The sequence below is a fragment of the Physeter macrocephalus genome, chromosome 21, assembly GCF_002837175.3.
Source record: "Physeter macrocephalus isolate SW-GA chromosome 21, ASM283717v5, whole genome shotgun sequence".
NCBI classification, from domain to species: domain Eukaryota; kingdom Metazoa; phylum Chordata; class Mammalia; order Artiodactyla; family Physeteridae; genus Physeter; species Physeter macrocephalus.
The window spans coordinates 3,770,252-3,797,007 of NC_041234.1; the positions used below are offsets into that span (position 1 = coordinate 3,770,252).

The window sequence follows — 26,756 nt, forward strand, 5'->3', positions numbered from 1 at the left end:
ACAGATGAATGGATAAAGAAGATGTGGCACATATATACAATGGAATATTACTCAGCCATAAAAAGAAATGAAACTGAGTTATTTGTAATGAGGTGGATAGACCTGGAGTCTGTCATACAGAGTGAAGTAAGTCAGAAGGAGAAAAACAAATACTGTATGCTAACACATATATATGGAATCTAAAAAAAAAATGGTCATGAAGAACCTAGGGGCAAGATGGGAATAAAGATGCAGACCTACTAGAGAATGGACTTGAGGATATGGGGAGGGGGAAGGGTAAGCTGTGACGAAGTGAGAGAGTGGCATGGACATATATACACTACCAAATGTAAAACAGATAGCTAGTGGGAAGAAGCTGCATAGCACAGGGAGATCAGTTCGGTGCTTTGTCACTACCTAAAGGGGTAGGATAGGGAGGGTGGGAGGGAGGCGCAAGAGGGAGGAGATATGGGGATATATGTGTATGTATAGCTGATTCACTTTGTTATACAGCAAAAACTAACACAACCTTGTAAAGCAATTATACTCCAATAAAGATGTTAAAAAATAAAAAAACTTGCTGTGATGATGGAACCAGCTATATCTGTACTATCCAATATGGTACCACTGGCCCCATGTGGCTACTGAGCACACGGAATACAGCTAAGTGTGATGATTTAAATTAAATTAAATTTAAATAGCCCCATGGGGCTAGTGGCAATGAAGATCTCTAACGTGATCCTACATCACATTATGTCTTCTCATATATGCTCAGCTGCTTCATTCAGTCCATATTTCCTAAGTGAGTCCTATTAGCTAGGCTCTGGGCTAGGCATGGGGGGGGATGCAGGGATGAACAAAACAGCCATGGTCCCTGCGCCACGGAGCTCAGAGCCCCCTGAGAGGGACAGAATTTTACAGACATAATTACAAATTCTCCTAGCTACTATGAGAGACAGGTAAAAGATGAAATTAACAATGATAGCATGGTGACCTAATTCAGATCAGCGGAAGGGGTCTGGGAAGGGGGTGGGGCGCATCTTACTGAAGTCTAGCGCTGAGAAGTGAAGAGATTCACGTGCATCCATAGCAAGCAGTGTTAAGGGGGGGAGAGTAACATTTCACTTTTGCATTCTTTTTTTTCTTCTGATATTGGCTACTCATTTTTTTAATAACATCTTTATTGGAGTATATAGGTTCTTCAGAACCTTTTTTTTTTTAGATTCCATATATATGTGTTAGCGTACGGTATTTGTTTTTCTCTTTCTGACTTACTTCACTCTGTATGACAGACTCTAGGTCCGTCCACCTCACTACAGTTAACTCAATTTTGTTTCTTTTCATGGCTAATATTCCATTATATATATGTGCCACATCTTCTTTATCCATTTGTCTGTCGATGGACACTTAGGTTGCTTCCATGACCTGGCTATTGTAAATCGTGCTGCAGTGAACATTGTGGTACATGACTCTTTTTGAATTATGATTTCCTCTGGGTATATCCCCAGTAGTGGGATTGCTGGGTCATATGGTAGTTGTATTTTTAGTTTTTTGAGGAACGTCCCTACTGTTCTCCATAGTGGCTGTATCAATTTACATTCCCACCAACAGTGCAAGAGGGTTCCCTTTTCTCCACACCCTCTCCAGCATTTACTGTTTGTAGATTTTTTGATGATGGCCATTCTGACTGGTGTGAGGTGATACCTCATTGTAGTTTTGATTTGCATTTCTCTAATGATTAGTGATGTTGAGCATCCTTTCAAAAACATTGCTCACTACAGGCCCAAATTTGCTATTGAAAATGATTTAGTAAATAAATAATGTATTTATTAGAAATCAGACTTAACGCTATCATTCACAGGAATGTAAATAGGCACAGCCTTTTTGTAATGCCGTTTGGCAATATCTATCACAAAATGTAAATGTGTACACCTTCAGATATTCCGCTTCTAGAAGTTAACCCACAGCAATGTTTGTGTACGTACAGAACGACATATTTATGAGGCCAGTGGTGTTCGAACTGTTCACCAGTGTACGTCCTAAAATAAATTTAAAATACTATGTACTCCCCCCCACAGGTTAAGTTGACATCTAAAATTTTACACAAGTTTTAGTCACAAAGGATATAATTTCTGCTATATTCTAAATATTGATATTTTCAAAAATAACTATTGCTGTCTTGAATACATTCAATATAAATTTGAATACCACAGCAATTTAATGACTGCCACCATCCACTTTTAAAAAATCATTAATAAACTTTTCTCTAACAGTTGGAAATTCTGAATCATTCCTTTCGCTCTTTGAATTCATATTTCCATCATACTTCCACCACTGAATTTTATTCTAACGTAATGTTTTATGCTTTTGTTAATTTTGTCCATTGTTCATTTTTTCATCTTTTTCTGCTATAAGAACATGTATATAAATTGAAAATTATAACTTTTTCATTTCCTGAAATCATAAGGCTCTAGGTGTAAAAATTACTTTTTTCTGGATTGAGTTATCCTTACAATTATTATTACTATGCAAATGATCAAAACATATGTATACACACACCACTCATTTTTTTTTTTTTTTTTTTTTTTTTTTTTTTTGCGGTACGCGGGCCTCTCACTACTCATTTTGATAAGGAATTTAATAGCATAACAAAGTAGAATTTTATTGGGTTTCTCCCACAATCACTTCATTTGTATTTGTATGACTTATCACCAGAATGACACAGTTTGGTATCGATTCTATTCCTATTTTTCATTTTATAGATGTAAGTGCCAAGAAACTTTGTTAACACAAAAATAAGTAGATAGGAATGGAAAGAATGTTGTTATCACAATGTCAATTAATTCCGTGAAGTCCTTCCAAGTTACATACCAAAAATCAGACAGTGGTCTAGCATCATCAAGAAGTATTTTTAGGGCTTCCCTGGTGGCGCGGTGGTTGAGAGTCCGCCTGCCGATGCGGGGGACACGGGTTCGTGCCCCGGTCCGGGAAGATCCCACGTGCCGCGGAGCGGCTGGGCCCGTGAGCCATGGCCGCTGAGCCTGCGCGTCCGGAGCCCGTGCTCCGCGACGGGAGAGGCCCGCGTACCGCAAAAAAAAAACAAAAAAAAAAAACGTAGAAGGTTACCATTTCACATTTCAGAAACCAGAAGTCTGAAATCAAGGTTTTGAGAGGGTCAATTCCCTTTGGAAGAGATGAAGGAGAATCCATTTTATACCTTCTTTTAGTTTCTGGTGGCTTGCAAAAATGATTGGTGTTCCTTGGCTTACTGCTGCATAACTCCAAATTCACCTCCATTTTTGACATTGCCTTCACGTCAGTGGGTACCTCCTTCAATTTTGATGGAAGCAAAGAATTAGAAACCAACCGACTTGTAAAAGGAGTTTTTGTCCAGTCAATAGAGTCTTTCAGTTTCTCAAGTCTAACACCAATCTCAGAATTGTCTCTGAGTTTGCACCAGGGGTTTTTATACCCCTGGAGTGGGCAAGAGATTGGCTGTGCCATGTGAGGTGGGAGAGGGTGAATGGGAAAGGGGAGTGAGAAAGGAAAAACAGCATGGCACCAGGGCTCTCAGGAGATGAGTTTGAAGAAAGAGCACATAAGAAGATGAGGCACTGTCCATGGCCTGGGAAGTCTCCATGGTCCCCCAAGGTTCATGTTGTCCTATTTGCAGATCACTGTCCTAGGGTGATCTTTGCAGCATTGCTCCTAGTGAATTGGTTACAGTAGAGTCATGCAATGGAATATCATGTAGCCTTTAAAAGTATAAGGTGGACCTACGTGACTTATGTGGAAAGATGTCAAACGTACATTATTTAGCACAAAAGAACAAGTGTGGACTAGAACTGTATTGTATTAACATGATCACATTTTTAAAACATCCAACCATCCATCCGTCCATCCATCCAGTCACAGAAAGACTTCTAAAGGTGTGTACAACAAATTAACAGTGATTACCTCAGGGAGAGGCTGAGAAACCAGGGGACTTTCACTTTCTAAGTTCCTGAGTTCTTTCATTTTTTGAAAGTGAGCACCTTTTCCCTTTGTAATTGGGGGCTGGGGAGCAGCTCTTTAATATAAAAAGCCAACTGAGCAAATCATATGAAACGATATCCGATACAGCTGTCAAAATCTCAGCTGATTTATGTTACATGTTCAAGAACTTTCCTATTTTCCAAGAACAGTAGTCACAGTAAGAATGTAGGTCGATACTTGGTTCTTCTCTCTACCTGAACTGCAGCTGTACCAACTTACAACTCAGAAAGCACCTGTTTTGTCTCAGTCACGTCACACCATGTCTATACTTTACAACAATCCTCTGAGGCAGGTGGGCGTTAGTAACTAACCCTGTCGTAAAGAAGAGGAAAACGGAGCTGAGACTCACTCAACCTGGACTGCAGAGCTAGGAATTCAAATCTGAAGCCACCCGAAGAACTGGTATGCATTCACGACAAAGTTCTCCCCAGTGCATACATAAAGTGCCAAGAAAAAGAAGGTCAACATTGCGAGTGTCCCAGTAAGCCAAATGTGTTCAATTTTTAAATTGGAGACTATATCCTTTCTACCAGGCGATGGCATTTGTTTTTTAAAATGTGCTTCATTAGTAAAATAAAAACCAGCAGTCCCTCAAATTAAAAGGCTTTTTGGGGGGGCCAGGATTGGGGGTAAGTGAGCCTGGGAAATTCCAAAGATCATGCACCACCTCAGGAGGAAGGACTCATGCCTGGGGAGGTGGAGAGTGCCACTACAGGGCATCGGGAAGCTAAAGAAAGATTCTCTGGCTTGAAATCAGGCCTCCCTGTTCACTGACACCTCATCTTTAGCTTGTCACCACCAGATCCAGTTTCCTTCTAACGGGGCCCCCAACCTCACTCCGCAAGTGCTCATCACTTTTCTCATTTAATGAACCAAAGGCAGTGGGAAGCAGAGTGGGCTGAGGTTCCCAGACCAGGCCCTAGCAAGAGTCCATGGCTAGAAGGAGTCTGATAACTCAACTTTCCTCCTTAATAAAGGGTAGTTTGTCTACAGTGCTTTTAGTATGACAAAGGGGTATACTTGAGCATGCTTTTCTGGCAGGTTGTGTATCCCTCTGGATATTTACAAGTCAAAGAGAAGCCATAACAGGGCTCTGTCAATCCCTGAATCCACAGCCAGTGGGTGGAGGGGGCATTGCAGGCCAAGTAAATGCCACATGCAACCTGAGAGCTGACTGTCACCTGTTCCCTTCTTGCTTCCACATTCATTCGCAGCTCAGAGGCCTCAGCGGGGCCCACTGCGGATGTAACACAGGTTACTACATACGTCTCTTTGCTGTGTATAGACTACTTTGAACCCACTAGGTGTCCCTCTGCATTTGTATTCTTAAAGCTGAAAATGGTCTCAGAGTGTAGCAAAAGCAGAGGTGTTTAAGCAGCTGGGCTGAACGAAGAATGCCAAGGCCCTGACCACAGAGAGGGAGGCGACCAAAATACCAGGGGAGGGCACACCACCCCTGCACACAGGTGAGCTTCTGGGGCTGGCCACAAGTCCACACAGCTAGCGGGCACTGTGACCCTCTCCAAGCCAAGACCCATCTGAAGGATGCTTGCTGCACACCCAAATGCCCCCCACCCAATCTCACCACTCACTCACTCTTGCTCAGGGCAGGCTGATGGCTGTGGGTGGCTTGGGCAGGATGGCACTGCTCGCTCTCTGTGCTTTAGAATAATTCACACCCCCGGATACATCACTTCCAGGAGGTTATGCAACACTTATGATCGTCACCCCCACTTGGATCTGTTTAACCTCCACCTGTGTTTCTACAGTTGTCATGAAACTTTTCTTACTGGCACTTTGAATGTTTATTGCTTTTGCGCTTATTGGATGTGATGGGGTAAAAGTAGTTTGTGGAACCCATCAAAACTAAGCACGGACCTAATCAATGCGACAGACTGCCAAAGGCCAGGATTGCCCTGCCGGGGGCCAAGCAGGCAGAGGGGAGCACCTCAGTTTTGGTCTGGACCGATGTTTCTAACTGTGAAGATCTGTCAGTGGAACCCTGACAGAGCAGACTCTCGGAAGTGCTGAGAAGGACAAGGGCTTGCCATCAACCCATCTTCTCTAAGACTGTGAGGTGATTTGGAAACCAATGCTGGTGGCCAGATTGACCTCGTTTACTCAGCACAAACCTAGGCTGTGAGCCCTAAGAATCTTAGGGGAGAGGTCGGGAACCAGGGGAAGGGGCACTGGACGGGGAGGCCCAGGCAGAGAACCTCTTCTGAGCCAAGGCTAAGTCCTGAAAGGCTGGGAGGAAAGCAAAACCGGTCAGAGGGACTGACTAGGTTCAAGACCCAGCAAACACAAGCTCAACCTGTTTCACTTCCTTGGTATAAAGCGTTTTTGACCCTAAGCACAATCTCTTTTGCCTTCTATCACCACACTTGAGAAATGCATAGTGTTTCTCAAATCATCCTGATACAAACTGAAGTTTGGTCATGACTGGTGTCCCTGGATAGGAGCCAGAGCTCCACACATGCACACCCCACAGCCTCATGTGCAGATCTGATGGTGACATAGCAGGGACCACATCTTCCTCTCCTCTGCACAGGTAATGCCAGCTACCTTCCTGATCCCAAAGACCATGTCTGAAGGTCACTGGTAAAGGGACACTGTCTGTAAGAGTGAGCTGTGGCTCTCAAATGAAAACCCTCACGTCAGAGCAACTAACCCCAAGAGAGCCGAGAGGTGCGGCTTGTTCACACACGTGCTCAGCCAGCAGTCCTTCTGGAACACTCCAAATGTCACCCATGGTGTTCTTTAAGACAGGCAGGACACAGTACATGTTGTCCTATTAAACCCGAGAAATTGCTCAATGACCTGAAATGCTACAAGGCCCAATAACTGGCTCTCTAGCTCCAAAAGGGGAAATTTAAAATATAAAAACGGGGACAGAAAAACCAACAGCCCAAAGCCCGGGATCTAACTCTTCCCTGAAGTCTGTCCAAGAAATCCCAAGAAATGGTTTCTCACGGTAAAAGGCAGAAATTTCAAAAAGGTTAAAAATTTAATCACTTGTTTATAGAGGTTTGGTGTCATATTGACAAAAATTTTGTGTTACTGGTCACTATTAGATGGCTTTATACTATATACAGTCTTAAGCTTTACCACACAGATTTCTAATTTAGCATTGATTAAATTTCATGTTTGTTGTTGTCCTTTCATTTAACATCCATTTAAACACTGGGTATTAAATCTTGGCAGAGTATCTAATCCCAAACATAACACCCTTTCTGTATGAAAATCAGAGGCGAATTATATCATCCTTTTCTAGGGCAAGGAGAAAGAGGGTGAGCGTTCTCTCAAAGGTCGTGGCAACTTCCTTGGTCCGTGCTTTGGTGAATAACTTAAATATATTTACTTTTTTGGATATAAACTCACCCGTTTCCAAAAGCTCTGAAACCATTTTCACACTATGTTTTATAGAGATTCTCAGGAAATTAGATGGGCCATCCCAGGACCACAGGCTGCACTCAATTGAGGGGACACTGTCCCTATCCCAGCTGTTCCTAACTCACCACTGGATTCTTGGCACTGACTGGGCTTTCTCAACTTCGCTGCTATTGACAGTGGCACCGGATCAGTCTTTGCTGCAGGGGCTGCCCTGGGTACTGTAAAATGTTTAACAGCATTTCTAGTCTCTGCCCACTAGATGCCAGTAGCATCCCCACTCCACCTCGACCCCCAATTTGGGACAATCAAAAATGTCTCCAGGGCTTCCCTGGTGGCGCAGTGGCTGAGAGTCCGCCTGCCGATGCAGGGGACACGGGTTCGTGGCCCGGTCCGGGAGGGTCCCACATGCCGCGGAGCGGCTGGGCCCGTGAGCCATGGGCGCTGAGCCTGCGCTTCCGGAGCCTGTGCTCCGCAACGGGAGAGGCCACAACAGTGAGAGGCCCGCGTACCGCAAAAAAAAAAAAAAAAAAAAAAATGTCTCCAGGCATTGCCAAATGTCCCCTGGGGAGAATGGTTGAGAACCACTGATATAGACCAACCTCATATACTGGAAAATTTGGGCTCCATGGGTCAGGGGGAACTAGGTTCAAATCCAACTCTGTGATTTACCAGTTGGTTAACCTTGCCCAAATTACCTGACTTTCTTCATTCCCTGCCCAGTCCCTGTAAAACGAGAGATATCACACCTCCCTCACAGGGCTGGTGATGATGAGAAATATATAAAATATACCAAACGTCTAGGAGGCACCCAGTGACTATTAGTTCCTTCTTTCCTTTTGCTTGCTCGCTCCCATTGCTATGATTTCACCACTATAACCTCAGGACAACAGTAGAGGGAGATGAAGAGAGGGAGCATATGCTCTTCATTGCACTGGAGGAATGATTCTAACCCTAGGACGTTATACCCACAGTTATGTTACTCAGAAGAAACTATCACAAACTGTACCTCAAAGAGGAATCAAAGATTATAAAGGCCTGTTATACCCCCAAATATTCTTAGAAAGCACTCCTAAGTCTTCCAAACGCTTTGTGATTCTTCTATCACCATAGCTGTGACGATACGTATCAATGCCCAGGTGGGCCCCAATTTAAGAAAACCGTGTAAAACAATACACTTATTTAACACCTTGAAGGAACTTACTTGTTTTACAAAATGATTCCACTACAAGCTTTGAGAGCTTCCTTAACACATCTAAAACATAATCCTATTTATAGAAGATTGGTTTATAGACAACTCAGAAACACCAACATAGTGGCTATTAAATAAATATACAAAGCTGTTTTATAAAGTGAGGCAAAGGTGTGTATATCTTTTTTTGACATTGAGACCTCAAAGTGAATGCTCAGAAAATTTCAATTAGCTCTCTTTTCTTTTCAATAGCTTTACTGAAGTATAATTTAGATACCATAAAGTTCATCCATTTTAAGAGTACAACTTAATAATTTTTAGTATTTACAGAGTCCTGCAACCATCAGCACAATCCAGCCTTAGAAGCTTTCCAGCACCCCACCCAAAATCAATTAGCTCTTAATAGCATTCCCAGGGCATAGGTAGGGAAGTGCTTTTACATTTCCTGGTCTGAATGAACCACAGGCCCAGAGGCATCGGTGAGAGATCCGAGGACAAGTTGAAGTTTGCCTTCAAAGCTTCCAAACCAGTTCCACATCCTAAGACCATAGACTGTAAAGCTGGTAATACTTGGCCCCAAACTGACTGGCATGTGAAGTGTGGGTCTGTGGGGTCAGTTGAAAAGACAGAGGGGAAATCAGCTTCCTCAAGTGAACAGGGGTGGTGTCCATGTAAAGAGACGGAAGTGGGAAAGGTATGATGAGATTTGAATAGAATGGAAAACAAGAGTCAAAACAAAGAAGGCAAGCAACTTAGGAGGAATGAGAAGGGCTTTTTTTTTTTTTGAAGTCAATTAGTTGAAACTAGACGGCTCAGTTCCCAGGCTGCTTCGCACCTGGAGGCCTGTTGCTATGTGCTTTAGTGTGAAAGGAACAGAAAATCTCCGTAGCATTGAAGTGTAACAATAAATCCCACCATGCCGTGGGAACTACAATATACTACATAATAAAAGTAAATGTTATGGCACTTGACTCCGCGGCCTCTAATCTCCCATTCAATCGGAACAGAGATTCTTCCGTCAGCAAGAGAAAACCAGACAATTTAATTTTCATTTCTATTCATGTGCAGGCCTGTGTTGGCGCTCATCCATGTTTCCTATTACGTTACTTGAAATATGGCCGCATAGTTTGATACAAACAGTATCTCAAACTGACATCAACAAGTTAGCTTTGGACCAACGGATTTCATTCTAAATTATCTCGGGCTGACAGATGCTGGTAGCTGCCCACACGAGATCTGAAAAAGCCATGTTCTCTAATTTAATATGAAAATAATTTAAAATTATAGTTTTATTAAGAGGAAACACAGATTTATTTATAGCTAACAACGATGATTTCCAATGGCTTTCAAGGCTGTATTCTGTTATTCGCGGCGGCCCGCAGTTGGACAGCTTCAATTGTCTGAATCACTAACCAAACATTCTGGTACAAATAATTTCCTTCTTGATTCAAAACAATGAACAAATGCTACAAAAGCAGACATACAAAAGCAGCCCTGAAGACAGCCAGCCCCTTGGCAATGTTCTAATCTTGACCGACCCATCTGCAAAGGACATTTCTGCAACTGGACCTAAGACACTTTGCTTAAAATCCTCTCCTCCGTTGGCCCCTGTGATGTTGCAAGAGCCCACTTTTCCCTTAGATGAGGGCTTTGCACAAGGTTTAGTCTTCAGTTCTAGGTCCTTCTTTCTCTTTTCTCGTGGTAAGGATTTTATTTATCTTCTTGACTTTATCACTTTTAAGCAAACAACAACATTAATAATAAGCACCTCTGTCTTTTGACAGCTCATCAACTGATTTTACATAATTCTGGAAGACAAGGTGAGGAAGCTTAGAGAGACGTGAGAACTCTTTATAGAGAAAGAAGCTGAAGCTCAGAGAGTTGGTGTAAGTTACAGAAGGTCACCCAGCCAGGAAGCAGCAGAATCAACAGCACTCAAACCCAGGTCTGCAGACGCCAAGCTCTGCCCGCCTCTCCGGCCTCAGCCTCCACCTTCAAGTCCTCATCCAGCACTGACGTGGGATGTCCAGCCAGATCTCAATGTCAACATGCTTAAATTCATCACGTTTCCCCCCAAACCAGTTCCTCCTCCGGATATGCTTATTTCTACCCAAGTCATTTCCCCCCACCAATCAGTCACCCAACCCTAAAACCTCAGAGCTAACAAATCGTTCCCTCCTCCTCCCCACTCCCAAATCCCATCTGTTTCCGAGGACCAGCGATCATTCTCTCGCATTGCTGCTTGCGCAGGTACCCCTTGTTGCACAATCCTCTTCTGAGCAGCTCCACTCTGGCTCCCTCTCACTAGCTCTCAGGCGAACTATCAAATAACCTGACTCCCTGACACCCACCTTCCCTTCATCTGATTGGTCCCACAAAGCTCCATCACCTATTATCTGAATTTTTAGACCCGATCATGTCGCTTCAGTGTCAACCATCAAGAGCCCCCACTGCCTGCAGAAAAAATGACAAATCCATCCCTCTCAAACTCAATCCAGCCCCGACTTACATTTCCGGGTCAGCACCACCCCTCCACGTCAGCGCAAGCTCTCTGCCGCAGCCAGGCCGACCTATGCTCAGCTATCAGCCCTCCCCCTATGATTTCCCTGCCTGCCTCTGCCTCTGCCTCTACCGAAGCGAATCCAACTTCCAGATCCAGGTAAGTCTGTCCCCCTTCACGGAGCCTGCTCTGACATCCTGGGCACCAAGGAGCAGCCCCAACTCTGATCAGTCTTACTTTCTACCACTCCGTCAGCATTTAGACAGACCGTCAGTGTTACACTTTCCGTTTGCCGTCTTAGGGGCCGCGACAGACCCAAAGCCCCTGGAAAGCAGGGCCTGTGTATGAGTAGGTATAACCCTGCACTTGAGCAGTAGGTACCCAAGGACTCAGTGGTTGCTTACAAGGCTGCCAATCATCATTTCTGGCCAGGCAAATAATATATACATTAAATTATTAGCTTCAGGAATTACAGTCTTCTGGGATTAATGTCTTCTTGGCAAAATGAGAGTGAGCCAAACCTCAGCATCTCTTTCTGGGCGCCCAGATACATACACAGTATGCAAAGCTTCCACAGGCTAACCCTCCCCCATCAATGTCCCCAGCGTTTCCCAACCAGCTTGTCAGTGTTTTGGTGACAGCCACCTTAGCCATCTCCAGACCCAAAGAAAACAAGGCTCAGAGGCCAACGCTCTTCACAAGCAAGGCACAGCCCTGTGCATCCTGGAGGCGGGTGACACCTCCTTTCCTGTGGGGGGCCCCGTGTGACCCTCACTGTCACTTCGCCAACGGGCCAGCCTGCCTTAAAATGGGGCCCAAATGTTGAACCACAGCAGTAAAACCAGAACTCAATCAGGCTCATTCTGATGATTCCTTCTCATTCACAGCCAATCGCTGCTCTGCTCTTCTCTGCCCTTTAACCAAGTCCAAAGCTACAGCAGGCTAGTGTTTCTATTATTGCATCAGCCCAAGCTGTCAGAAGCTCCTGGTCACGCTTCCTGACTGCGCTTCTCAAAGGCTAAGTGAGGATGTAAAACAGTTTCTGGAACCAGGGCAAATACTTTTGGTATTTATGGTCACGACATATCCTACTCCCAAGCTGTCATAAGATCAGACCAGAGACTGCAGGTCAGCAGTTGCAAAGATGCAACTCTATTAGCAGGTTCAGAAGAAAACTGCACCCCAAAAAGAGTAACCCCAGGTGATAAGAATACTCATGTTGGGCGCCCTAGTGAGCATTCTCTTACAGGGCCTGCCAACTGTTGGACATTTGTTTCTAAATTGAGCGGCCAATGCAAATCATGCTGGAACCTTCCGTGTCAAATCAATCCTTGATAGTGGCTGCCAGAGGTTAGGGAAGAGGAGGGGGGAGGGACGTGTGGTTAGTGGTTATAAAAAGGCAACATGATGGATCCTAGCAGTGAGGGAAATGTTCTGTATCTTGACTGTGGTGGTGGATACACAAACCTACACATGTGACCAAACTGCAGAGAACTAAACACACATAAGTACCACTACAACTGAGGCGTCTGGTGGGGTGTATCAATGTCAATAACCTGCTTGTGACCTTGCACTATAGTTCATAAGACGCTACTGCTGGAAGAAACCGGGCAAAGGGTATGTGGTTCTCTCTGCACTGTTTCTTACAACTGCACGTGAATCTCTAATTATTTCAAAATAAAAAAATTTAACTTATGAAAGGCAAAGTCCAAAATGTATCCCTCTCTGTCATGTAGAATATGAGAGAGTGCTAACTTCTGACCATGACAGGTACAAACAAAAGATGTAAAGCTGAAAGAAATGTGGCCCCTGAATCTGGATTTCTTAAAAGGGCTGTCACCCCGTCAGACCAACAGAGGCCTCAACCAGCACGCACTTGACCGCACTCCACCCACGCACATCCCCCCAAAGCCCTCTGCCTTGTTTACCCACGGACTCGAGCTACCTTCCCATCTGTCACATGGTGGTATCTTGACCCCGGGAAAACTCACTCACGTTCTCAACTAAGTGGCAATTACCGCACCAAAGCTCATTTTTAACTCAAAGTCAGAACACTTAGTGCTGTGTCTACAGTGAATTCTGCCACGCTGCATGTCCACCCATTCACTTTTTTAGACTAAATACATAAATTGCTGGAAAATATGAATATAAGTGCTAATGGCCACTTCTCCAAAAGGTCTGTTCATCATTTCTTTTCATCAGACCTTGCAAGGAATTTTTCCTAAGGCCGGGGAGAGTAAAAATCCCAGGCGTTCTGTTTTAGCGTGGAAACCACCATCACTTCCCATCTTTACAAGACCGCAATATCTAAAACCACCTGAGGGTTGTTCGCCTTGCATTTAAATGGTTGCGTTAGTTCTCATCAGGCTGGTGGAAGGGGCAAACCAAGCTCGGTGGTTCTTTTAAAGTTTTGCAAAGAGAAGCGAGAATGCTCTCCTTACTCACCGATGTCATTGCTGCGGTCCGAGAGGTCCTTGTCCAGGATGCCGGATATCGAACTGCCCGCCAAGTCGATCTTTGGACCGTCACCCCTACGTTAAAGACACAAGTCCGGGCATTTAATAATTGGCATGTGTCCTTGTCGTTTCGTCAGCTTTCTCGCTGCACACAAGTTAAGGAGTATGCTGCATGGGGGATGGGTCACACTGTTGCCTCTGGGGGTGACCAGTGGGAACTGACAAGCTGTCCAGCCACATGGGCCTTGGTGCAAACCGGCCGACAGACTGGAGGCCCTCCTCTCCGACACACATTTTCAGAGATGGCTATTTTAATAACGACTGTTCAGCAATGCACCTTCAACCACAAACCCTCCTGTTGGTCCACAGGGTGCGACGTAGGGCCCGCTCCTGCCCCATGGCCAAATAAGCACCAGCAAACGATAACCAGGAGCTTCCCTTTTAAGGAGCCAGGAATTTAGCCAATGTTGCTTGTCAAAGGTCAGCTACTTTTAACCTTGAGAAAAAGGGTTTCTGGCCTGAAGCAGAGGCATCAGCCAGCCTTGTTGACAGGCACAAGGTGTCAAGTTGAGACCTGGCAGCCTGAAAGCTGGCACTGGGGCATGGGCCTGTAAAATTAGACAGCTGTTGGGTGGGTGGCCCTGTGCCCATCAGGACATGAGAGACTTCCCTCTCTATCTGGGCTAGGAGCAGCCCTTTGGGATGATGGGGACAGGCCTCCAAGACGATGAGAGAAGCAGCCCACTCGTGTGGGCAGAAGGTTCCTCCTAATCCCTCCAAATGGGCAGCTCTGTGGACCCTTTCAGGCAGATGAGCGCTGAACAAGATTATCCAAGGTCTGTGATGGCAAGTGAAATAGGAAAAGATCCTTGCCCTTAAAATGAGAGATTCTTGTCCATAAAATGAGAGGGAGAAGTCAAGTAGTTGTTCCTGGGAAAGCAACAGAAATAGTCCATCTCAAAGCCCCCCTGCGCTCACCAGGCAGCCAAACTACACAACGAGCAACAGATTTATTCCAGGAGCACTTGTCAAATACCCACCACGCTGGGGGTGGTGAGTGGGCCAAGCCGGGTCGTACCGACTCTGGAGGGTCTCGTGGTCTAAATGGGAGAAAGAGACAGACAGATAGCCCCGAGCCCACATGGCACAGGCTGGGTAAGATACAGGCACATCCAGGTCTTAAGGGAATCAAGAACTCGGTCAAGACAGAGAGATCTGCAGGGCAGGCTGGGAGCACACAGAGGAGGCGGCATTACAGTTGGGCCTTGGAGGAAAAGGGACAGAGGATGTATTACTAAGAGGCATGACGGAGCAAGGACCCAAGGGTAGGTGGGAGTGCCCAGTGTGGCCGGGCTGAAGTCCGAGATCCTCAGAGAGCAGTGAGAGGAGAAAGGTTGGCAAAGGTCAGACGGTGCTGGGCTGAGTCCCTCGGGGTTCAGTTTGTCCTGGAGGCAATGGGGACAGAGGAAAGCTGAAGCTGGAGACCTGTAAACCTGGAGGTAAGGGGCAGACTTCTGGGTTCCCCACCCAAGAAGGGGTGATGGGGGTGGCATGCAGCGAGACGTGCATATCCTTGCGACAGTGGAGAAGGCCCAGTAGACAGAGGTCAGCTTCCCTCAGCTCCCAAGTGAACAAGACTGACTCTTTTTATTTTATTTTTTTTTAATTTTAATTTTTTTTAAATTTTTTATTTTTTTTGCGGTACGCGGGCCTCTCACTGTTGTGGCCTCTCCCGTTGAGGAGCACGGGCTCCGGACGCGCAGGCTCAGCGGCCATGGCTCACGGGCCCAGCCGCGCCACGGCATGTGGGATCCTCCCGGACCGGGGCACGAACCCGCGTCGCCTGCATCGGCAGGCGGACTCTCAATCACTGCGCCACCAGGGAAGCCCAAGACTGACTCTTAACCTCAAGCACCCTCGGCCAGAAGACAAGCAGAGGTGAGAACTCCAGGGAACCAGGGCTGGGCCGAATGGCTTAGTCTCCACCAAGAGAAAGTACAGCTCTAAGACTGTATATGTGCCTTAGGAGACTGCCTCACCTCAACCTCCCAAGGCTGTGGGACCCCCGGGCCAAATTTCCATAGGAGACCCCCTCTCCACCCCCCCAGCTACTGAAGCTCAGGCCCCACGGGGCACACTTCCTTGGACAGACACCGAGCCAACAGGAGTGGCAGGATTAAGGATGTTTATTTCAAAACACTTTATTGGCAGGGCCCGAGCATCTGCTAATTTGAATGTAAACTTCTGAATGAAATGTTTTAGAAATGTGGTACTATTAGTAAGAAAGCATTTTCTTTTTTTTTTTTTCTTTAAATTTTTGGCTGCACTGGGTCTTCGTTGCTGCACGTGGGCTTTCTCTAGTTGCGGCGAGCGGGGGCTACTCTTCGTTGCGGTGCGAGGGCTTCTCATTGCGATTGCTTCTCTTGTTGTGGATCGCGGGCTCTAGGCACGTGGGCTTCAGCAGTTGTGGCTCGCGGGCTCAGCAGTTGTGGCTCGTGGGCTCCAGAGCGCAGGCTCAGTAGTTGTGGCGCACGGGCTTAGTTGCTCCGCGGCATGTGGGATCTTCCCGGACCAGGGCTCGAACCCGTGTCCCCTGCATTGGCAGGCGGATTCTTAACCACTGTGCCACCAGGGAAGCCCAGCATTCTCATTTTTAAAAGTTCTTGAGGGCTCTTAATCTTATTACTTGGTATCTACAGAGACTGAAAGATTTGGTGCTGTTATCTTCCCAACTCACAGACTGAACTCAAGTTATACTCACAGCCAGACAGCTCTGTCCTTTTGGGAACACACCAAGGATTAAAATTTACAAAAACACATGTTCTGTCCAGGGAGAGAGGTCACTCAGGCAAGGAAAGTCCAGTTAATTCCACTGACCTTTTTTTTTGGCCAAAGGTGAGGATGGTTGGAGGTGACACCCTGGTGGGCAGCTGGGGAGAACGTAATGGGGGGGGGTGTTGGAGGTGCAGATGGGGGAAGGAGCTTTGCACGTCAGTGAACCATGTGTATCTCAGAACAACTCGGCTGCTTCTGAACATGTGGCTTATTCGTGCATTTTGGTAACTGTGGATCTTGGAGCTACCATTTCCCTCTTTGGTTTGATACCTGGAAGCTTCTAGTCCAATGTGAGCCTCTCTCTCGAGGGGGGCCGTAGAGAACTCTATGCCCATTGCCATGCTCGTCTGATCTTGGGCTGTATTACTTTTCTGCCCTTATTTCCCCTTTATTGTCACTCTTAACTATTTTATTCTTTTATATGCAATTTTGAAAGTTACCTCCAAGCCTTTGGGGAACAGGGCAGGGTAAAAAGAAGTAATTTTTATCTTTCATAAATAGGGGAACAGTCTAATAACCTATGATATGTGACGGACTTTTATACAGCCATGAAAATGATACGTATAAACAGTTCATGACAACAGGGACAGATGCTTATGTTACAATGTCAGGGCGACAAATACAAGTTAAAAATGACATACACCTCACTGCACATGCAACCACATGCCCTTCTGCTATGTTAGGAAGAGGGATTTTCTTTAAGGCTAAAAGAACATGTATTAATAGTGGTTATTCCTGGGCAGTCTGATGGGTGATTTCTAGCACCAGCCCAGCACCTGGTACATGTCAGGAGCTCAAAAATACTTGTAGAATTAATGAACATTTGCCTTTTTTCTGAAATGGGAATGCATTATGTATTTATAATAACTGCATTATTCCCTAAAGACATAAAGTTGTATGACATTCAGTATGATCACACCTATGTAAAACCGATGAAAAACAAACCAAAATATACATAGGAAAAAGATGGGCAAGAAACAGCCCAAAATGTTAATAGCAGTTGTCTCTGGGATAAGCCTATAGGTAAGTTTTTCATTCCTTTTAAAGTTCACTCTTTTTTAAAAAAAAACTTCACTTTTAATAACAGAGATTTGTACAATTCAGGCAGCTTATGTTCGCTCTCCTTTCTCCCCAACAGTATCACCCAGGTAAAAGATGAGATTGCCTGGCCCCTACCTACAAACTCTCCTTTAAGGATCTCCCCGACCACAGGTGCCTCTGTGATCCCCTGTGACCACACCTGGAACTCACCTGGGAACCACTGGGGTGGGGGGTGGAGTTACAAATCCTACACTGAGAGGTCCAGGTCATGAGGGATCCCCCCCACCCGAAGAAATAGGAAATAGCAGCTGTGAGCGACCCCTCCCCAGATTCTAAAGCGCCAGCCATATTCGGAAAGGAAGGAGATTGGGATCCCCCCATCTCTCTAAATAAGTCCTGATCCCTCATGCCAAGAGCAGACACAGGCTTTCGGCTGAAATTACCTTCTACACAGGGCCAGAAACAAGCCTATTTTGAAAACACAGTAGGTGTAGTTTAAAAAAGGTTCTGATCCTTCCAAGTAGGGAAGCTGCAGCTGGTGTTTTGACAGTGTTCAGACTGTGGGTGTGGAAGCATTTTACAATGTCTATTTGTAAATGCCTTTTACTGTATTTATAGACGTTTACAACAAAGCTAATGAATGTCAGTTCCGAAAAATAGCAGAATTTCTGAAATTCTTCAAAGCACATGTTTGGAGCGGGTGACACCCAATGAGGCTGCAGCCCTCGATGGTCCCTGTTCTCCTCCAGTCTGCCCAACACATGGGTACCATTTTGGCAAAAAGGATGTTACTAAATTCAACAAAAGAGGAAAAAGCTCATAGTTTTGTAGTTTACTAGCTCCCGCGAGGGTTTTTTTTTTTTTTATGGTGAGTTTCTATGCCCACAGCTGTTAAATAAATGGAGAAAATAGAAGAAAGCAGGCACATCCCCATATAGCCAAAGATATCGGAACATGGTTGCCCTTACTCATCTCTGATTGCTAAATCAAAATCATGTTATTTTCTTGTATTTCTTCAGCAGGTTTGGTTATGGATATTTAAAACACGTGACTTGGATAGGCAACTAGCAACTAAGAGTCTCCTTGCTTCGCTGGCCAGGGACCCTAAATCGCAGGGAACAGGTTGATCAGCCCAAGGACACCCAGCAGGAAAAAGTGGAACCGACAATCCCACAGAAGTAACGGCAGCACCTATGCTTTACTGACTGCCTGCCACAAGCCAGGCACTAGGATAAGCTCCTTCCATGTATGATTCAATCGCCCCAACTGCCCCTTGAAGTATCTACTCTGCATGGCAGACACGGAGCTGCACCACCCAGAGCCCCCTTCTGTGAAGGGCTGGTCGCCCCCGCCGGTGGAAATGCTGCTGGCCCCTCCAGGGACTACCTCAGCTGCAGAGAGCCTCCTTGGCCTTTCCAGCGTGGCCCACACTTCAGGGTATAAAAGTCTCAGCCATCTCAGCCCAACATAAGACAACTCGGAGGGGCCATTTTAGCCCCAAAGCCCCCATGGACTTGGCCGAGGCTTTGGGGAGCCAGCATCACAACTTTTCTCCCTTTGCCCAAAGCGGCTTCCTTCTCCCTCCCCACAGGCACTGAACCCTACACAGATCTCGCATACTAAAATTTGCTTCCTGGAGGAGCCCACTTGTGCGGCCCTTCTTTTCATTCTATAGATCAGGAAACTCAGGCTCAGTGAGATGAAGTCACTTGCTGACAAAAGGTCATAAAACTAGTCGAATGGTGGGGTCTGGGTTTGAACCTACTAACTCTGCCTCTGGAGCCCAAGCTCTTGACCGCTTCCCAAAGCTGCTTCGCTCAGCCTCCTGGTCCTGGAGATGGTGAGTCACCGAGGATGCCAGGCAGCCTGTGTCACCGCAGCTCACTGCCAGCTGGGTAAATCGCCTTTGCTCCCCGAGTTAAAAAGTACTACTAATAAACAAAAATCCCATACCCGACCCACCCAGAGGGGCCTGCTCTTTCCACTCAGACCTGAGACGTGAGATGGGGCACGTGAACAGTTGGAAATGTGGAAGATGCGCCACGTGCATCCCTTGAGAACATGAGCTCAGCCAGTGGCATGCACCAATTTAGCCCAAGTTGGGACAGTTAAGCCAAGACATGTGGCCTGGAAAAGACGCTGAAGTGCACAGGAAGCCGAGGCAAGCAAACGAGCAAATAAATACATGAACAGCAGCAACCAAAAACCACCACAAAGACCCCCCACGCTTCTGGAGGTGAGTGGGGGGTGAAGGGAAAAAGAGCGGACTGATTCCTAGCAAGCAAAAGATCCCAAGTCCAGATGATGAATCTTTTTGGCAGTCTCCGCTCCTTGCCCTCAGAAGGATCTATTACCATAATGTAAATGTCTGGGTTTTAAGTGCGTAAAAACTGTTACGGGGGCAAAAAAAAAAAAAAAAAAAAAAAAAGGCTGGGAAAGAAAGGAAAGGAAAAAGAAATAGAAAAGCCCCATCCCCTGTACTCAGAAAACCACTGAGGTGCACCCTTTGAATCCTCCATTTTTCCCCAGCTTTCATCCCACCTGGGAGTTATCTACTCATAGGGACGATGACAGATGGCAGCTGTGAAGTTTCCAGAGAAACGACTAGAGACACCCTCTCTTCTCTCTTGCTCCAATCCCGCAACCTTGTTTTATCAGCCCCGTCCTATTGCTCGCCCCACTCATCCTGGTCCAATCATGCGCTGAGGATGTGAGGTCAATGGAGATGAACGCTCTCTCCCTGCTTTCCTGGCTGCCCACTCACAACATCTCAGACTTAGGCTCTGACTATTCAAACTGGGTATTCGTTTTTCTCTTTCTGACTTACTCCACTCTGTATGACAGACTCTAGGTCCACCCACCTCACTACAAATAACTCAATTTCATTTCTTTTTATGGCTGAGTAATATTCCATTGTATATATGTGCTGCATCTTCTTCATCCATTCATCTGTCGATGGATACCGTATGCTAACACATATATATGGAATCTAAAAAAAAAATGGTTCTGAAGAACCTAGAGGCAGGACAGGAATAAAGACACAGACGTAGAGAATGGACTTGAGGACAAGGGGAGGGGGAAGGGTAAGCTGGGACGAAGTGAGAGAGTGGCATGGACATATATACGCTGCCAAATGTAAAACAGAAAGCTAGTGGGAAGCAGCTGCATAGCACAGGGAGACCAGCTCGGTGCTTTGCGACCACCTAGACGGGTAGGATAGGGAGGGTGGGAGGGAGGGAGATGCAAGAGGGAGGAGATATGGGGATATCTGTATACGTATAGTTGATTCACTTTGTTATACAGCAGCAACTAACACAACAATGTAAAGCAATTATACTCCAATAAAGATGTTTAAAAAAAACCCAACTGGGTAAAGATTACCCAGCTCAGGCGCCCATTTTATTACGGACCAGGGTCCTGGGCTCGAAGACTGGGAGTTATGAGCCCAAGGCCACACAGCTAATTGGTAGCAAAGCTAAAACTGGACGGAAGCTTCTTGACGTCCAGCCCTATCTTTGCCCACCACACTTGGGGCGGTAATAATCAAAATGCACATGTTTAATGCTTCTAGAGATTTTTCTCTTGCAAATAAGCAACGATAAGAGGGCTCCGCCCATCTGTGGAGGGAGCAGAGATGAAGCCAGTCCTTCAGAAGCGTTCTGTGAGGGGCCTTTACTGCCCGGGGAGGTTGAATCCTTCCTTCAGGAAAGGACAAAATTGCACCAGCAGTGAACCCAGTTTCCTTGGCTCACCAGCGGCAGGGCAGGAGGAGCCCCGCTCCCCTTTCCCAGAAATGTGGATCCAAAGGCTCTGCTGATCCTGTGGAGCCCCTACACACTAACCCCACGGCCTAAAATGTGCCAGGAATCACAGGCATTTTTTGACTACGAACTTCCCATCTAAATGTGGGGCAGCCTGAGCGAGGCCGGGGCGCAGGAAGCGGGAACCAGAGTGGCTTTCCTGGCAGCTCTCCCCGTGCACTGTGTCCGTGTTTGGATGAGCACAAACAGACTTGGCTATTTATAGTTGGTGAAGACACGCTGGAAGGTTATGGGACATTGCCCACTCAGTTCCCCTCCAAACTTCTGTTCTCTGTGCAGACTCTACAAGTGTGGGGGGAAACAGGCCTCCATCTAGAGCCCATCCAGGGCACAAGCCCCAAGCCCCTAAGGCCGAAGGACGATGACACCCGCAGCTCCCATCGGCAAACCCACAGCTGGGCCTCTCAGAGGGGCAAGGGGCTTTTGATGCCTGGAGGAGGGGATCTCATCAGCACACAACTCTGAGAAAAGCTTGTGGGGTGTCACTTGGAGGAAGAGTGCTCAAAAAAATAGCCCGTGGGAAAAGCGTTATACGAACCAATTAGTACCTGTGCCCGTGCAGGGCGTTAATATCCCCTGCTGATTCCTTGCCTGCTTCTGGCCATCACTGGCAGGAAAATCAATGTGGCTCAGCCTGAGCTGAGGCTAAGCCCATCACTACTGTTGTTGGATCTTGCTGCAGGGAATGAAATTTCTTCTAGGTGAGGATGGAAAGAAAGTTATACATACAAATGAAATGAGGCCAGCAAATAAGGTAGACATGTCTACAATGTGACAAGGTATTTTCCCCTGTGGGATTCCTATGCTCCAGAAAGCACCCACCCTCCCTCAGTCCCCAGCCTTCCCCGGCGCTCTCGCGGCTCTGCTTCCACTCCCTAGAGACCTCTCGATGTCTGGTCTGAGGGCATCCGTGTTTCCTTGCTCCCTCGGGGCTGCAGAGCATGACCTGTTTGTCACCATGTGGCAACTCCTCTCCCAACAAGGTCACCCACTGAGCTCTCTCAAGGGAGGAAAAAAGATTGGTTGAGGGCCTCACAAGTGCCAGGAGAAGAACTAGGTGCCCTAGGAGTGGCGACGGAAACTGAGACACAGAGAGCTGTGTACCTTGCCTGAGGCTACAGGGTAAGGAAGCAGAGGGGTGGGCTTTCCACACTGGTGGGTCTGGCTCCAAAGCCCAGTAAGCAGTGGGTGGGCAGGAGGCATGTCTGGCCTGGTTACTGTAGTTAACTACCACCCAGAAGAGGGCCTAGCCAAATGGAGGCACTTGATGAATTTCTGAAATAATGAATGACACCCCACACAGCACACACACAAACACGCACGCACGCACACACAGAGCACACACATACACACTCCTCTCTTATCACTGGATCCATATCTAGCACCAAATTTCCACCTTTCCCCCAAAGCCGAGTTTCTCACAAGACAAGTCTACACGTGCTTGGTTGCCCGCCTGTTCTTTCTTCAACTCAACCCTGAGTCTGTCTCTTGCCCCCAACTACTGTATAGAAACCACTTGACTGGGATCACCAAGGGCCAGCTAGTGACCAAAGCCCCTTCAGTCTCCCCGGCTCTCACTTTGGTGGAGGTTCTCATAGTGGGCTCGGCTAACCAGCGGCGGCAGCAGCCCGGGGAGCTTGCTAGAAACACAAATTCTCAGGCCTGAACCCAGACCTCCTGAATCAGAAACTTGGAGAGCAGCGATCTGTGTTTTAACAAGACCGCAGGTGATGCCAAGGTACACTCAAGCAAGAGACCCACTGGCTGGCAGCTGCTCCACCCTCCCTTCTCCTAGCTTCCACGGCCTTGCAGTCCACTCACCCTTTTCCACAGCCCCTCGTCCTTCCTCCACCCGATAAGTGATGGTTTTCCCCACCGTTGCCTGTACCCTCTCCTCTTCTTCTCTGTAATCTCCTGGAGTGATTATAGCCATTCCATGCCTGTAACTACCATCTGTGAGCCAATGACACCCACCTCTGTAATTTCTAGCCGAGGTCTCTCTCCTGAACTCTCCAAAGACATGTCTTAGTCCTGACTTGTAGAAAAGAAGGGAAACACTCAAACACCACATGCCACATCCCTAGGAATCTTTGAAAAGACATTTAGAATACTTGAGCAATCCAAACTCAAAATGATGGCCTGACCACCCAGGTACACATTCTATCTGCCTGCTTAGGGAATATTTGTGTGCACTCTAGCTACCTTTCTTTCCCCGTTTTTTTTTTTTTTTTTTAAATTAAATGATTGCTTAGCTTAGAGCTAATAAGAGCAAAGGTCTTTTTTAGTGCGTTCTTTTGGTGGGCCTGGGGACCACACACCTCACAGACTCTAGCTACCTTTCTTTCCCCGTTTTTTTTTTTTTTTTTTTAAATTAAATGATTGCTTAGCTTAGAGCTAATAAGAGCAAAGGTCTTTTTTAGTGCGTTCTTTTGGTGGGCCTGGGGACCACACACCTCACAGAACCACCAGGACCTAGAAGTTTACTTTCTGCTAATTTGTATCCCGAGGGGCTTGAAGCAGCTGGGATGCCTGTGTAAATCTAAAGAAAAATTAACTTCCGTGTGGGTAAGTTGGTCTCCAGAGAGACATCTGCCCTTCCCTAAGCACTTAGTTGATGTTTGGCATATAAATGTTTACTTAATCTTGGCCTCAAGCTAAAATGTCTCAGGGCTCAACAGTCACTAATCTCCCAGTGTTTCTCTGGTATCCAGGGCTCCCTCTTCATTACAAGGAAAAAATGTGCAATTCCACTGTCGCTCTCCGTGGATCCGTGTTCCAGTTCTTTCCGTATAGCCTTCAGCCTTTCATGGGAAATGTGCCTGGTGTGTTTAAGATTTAAAGCAATAGGCCATCTGCAAGTGGCACGGGTCTGGGAAGCCACTAGGCCTCCTGCCCACAGCCTGGTGTCCAAGACCCAATTGCCCACCTTCTCATTGAGATTCCTCCTCTGACACAGGCTCGCACATCTGAAGTCAGTGGACAGTGCCCTCTGCGATGCTTGAGCCACAGTAAGCAACTCCATCCACCTGGAACCTCTTGACTTAATGACCTACTACTGCCCTGACTATTGAAACTTTCTTATCACTGACTGTCATCAACTCCCAGAACACCCCGACATCCACCTGGGAGGACACTGGCTTCGAGAACATCAGCCTCACCTCATTTCAGCTCTTGCCATCTTCCTGAGCCTATGACAGCCATGTTGGCAATCCATGCCCTCCCTCCTCTGGTCCCTTCAGCCCTTAGGACCTTCATTCACCCTCAGTCACCCACATTCAGGGCCCCTCCCTCTGTGGATATGTCCATCTTCAGACCCACTCCGCCTCTGAAGTTGTGGGCACCAACCTCCCCTTCCTGACCAGCATCTCCGGTACTTCCGGCCATCGACTTTCCCCACTTCCTGCTTCCACTCCATCCCTGCTCAGCTCACCTCCTCTTACTTCTTTTAGCTTCACTTCCTTCCTCTCAGTCCCAGAGCCCCTGACTATCACTGAAGCCCCGCCTCCACCAGCCCCGCCCAGCCCCGCCCTGCCAGTTGCCTGCCCCTCCACTCAGAGGGCTGGCTGCTCTGTGCTGCAGCACACAACAGGCATGGCTCCCTGGCAACTTGGGCCAAAGGTCCTGCTCCCACTTGCCCGCTCTTTGGGAAGAAAATGAGGTTATTTACAACTTGGGGTGTCCATGTTTGGGAAGATTAACAAACCTGTTCTGGTCTCTTCAGCCTGCTTCCACCTCTTTCCCCACTGGGTTCATTTTCTTTTGAAGGCACAAACCTGCTCTGCCCCTCAGGTTTCTGGCTCGCTGCCTCGCGCTGCATGCAAACTGCTAGGGCTCAGGACAGCCTGCTTCTTTCCAGATTTTCCTTGGACTTTTTTTTTTCTTTTGGACCCTTCTCCCAAGTTTCAGGGCCTCTTCTCATGGGGGTTTCTGACCCCATCTTTATCAAATCGATAATACACATTATGAGACATATAACGTCACATGTCTGTGTGTGTGTATACAACACACACACACAAAAGTTTAGGTGTATTCTGTCATTTGAAATATCTTTATGATCAAATATCAAAACAAGTGAGTAGGCGCTATACTTTTGAGACTCCACTTTCTCAAGTGTGAAGATAGAGATAGAATGCTCTTTGTACCACGACTACCTTAGTTATATGGTGGGCTGGACGAGACCAGCAGACGCTGTCTTTAGGCTGTGAGATAAGAACTGATGCATCCCCAAAGCACAGACTTTCAAACAAAGGCACTTATGACCTAGGGGAATCTGCTATCATCATTCAATTTTTAAATCAACTCTGGTACTAAATTTTTTTGGAAAAAGTCTCTTTCTTTCTGTTAAATTTCTACCTACATTTACTATCTGGAAGTAAGTATGTTAATGGCATGCTGCCACTTGCTCAGATGGACACAAAATCGCGCAGGTGTCCTAGTTCCTTTAGACATGATTCCTGAAGACCGGGATCTATAATGGCCGAGCCCCACCGTTACTAAGATCCAGAAGAGTGCCTGGTGTACAGTAGTCCCTCAATCCATTTCTGTTAAGTAAATGCATCTAAAAATGACTCCCCTCTTCCTAAACTTAGGTATTCCTTTTTCTAAAAGATGCTAGTCCCTGTTTAAATAGAAAGAAATTGATCTCTTCTGGAAGCCACATTTGGCAGCGAGCTTTCTGGCTGGTGAGAGGAAGCCTAAGCCCAGACATTGCAGCTGGAGTGGCAGTGCCTCAAGCCTCATTCCCAGTAAGAACAGCAAACGGTGACTGTGCGTCCATGTGTTCAACCATCCGTCTATCCATCCGCCCATCTACCCATCCAGTCAGGTAAATCCTGGCGAGGATTTGGGTTTGCACAGTAGACAATACCCCTTCTTGGAGGACTACCGACACAAAACTGTTTGATGTTAACATTCCTACCTCAACTACCTTGGCGGAACAAAACAAGTTCATAAACCAGTATACGGGTTGGTTGTCCGATGTAACTGCTTAGCAAAAAATATGAAGTGCATGAGATACTGAGAAACAGCAAGCCTTTCTTCGATCTTCTTAAATTTTTTGATGTTGAAATCCATGGCACACTAGGTGACTTAGAACATAAGACGCACATGCTACAGAGCTTGTACAGGGGCTGGGAAGGATGACAGGAGAGCAAAAGTGAACAAAATGTAAGCACTGGCACCTCCCCCCCTTTTCAGGAACCATGGCATTCAACAAGTGTATTAAATGAGCCACTACCATATGCTCAACCCCGTAAACCATGTGGAGATGACAAAACACACTCTTGATCTGCTTTAAATCTGGTAAAGGAGTCCGGGGGTGTGAGCATCCTAAGTGGCACAGCACGGGGCCCCGCACCAGGCTAAACACGGGGTGTCAGGCGTTTGGAGGAGAGAGCAATCGTGAGAGATAAGGGAAGGCTTCCAGAAGAGGGGCGTGCTAACTGGGCACTTAAGTCGGGGAGCACTAACGGATGCATGAGAGGCAGCCAGGGAAGGAGGGTGGCACT

The 26,756-nt window shown here is 46.7% G+C and overlaps 1 protein-coding gene across 9 annotated transcripts in view; it reads right to left on the reverse strand.

Annotated features, from left to right (window-relative positions):
- The window catches only part of SH3KBP1 (SH3 domain containing kinase binding protein 1), a 346,648-nt gene that overhangs the window by 23,862 nt on the left and 296,030 nt on the right, over window positions 1-26,756 (reverse strand). For all 9 annotated transcript variants that reach the window (XM_024115253.2, XM_028482479.2, XM_028482476.2 and 6 more), the window contains one exon: window positions 13,542-13,627. In XM_024115253.2, the coding sequence (XP_023971021.1) occupies window positions 13,542-13,627 (86 nt within the window). The remainder of the gene's footprint in view (window positions 1-13,541; window positions 13,628-26,756) is intronic.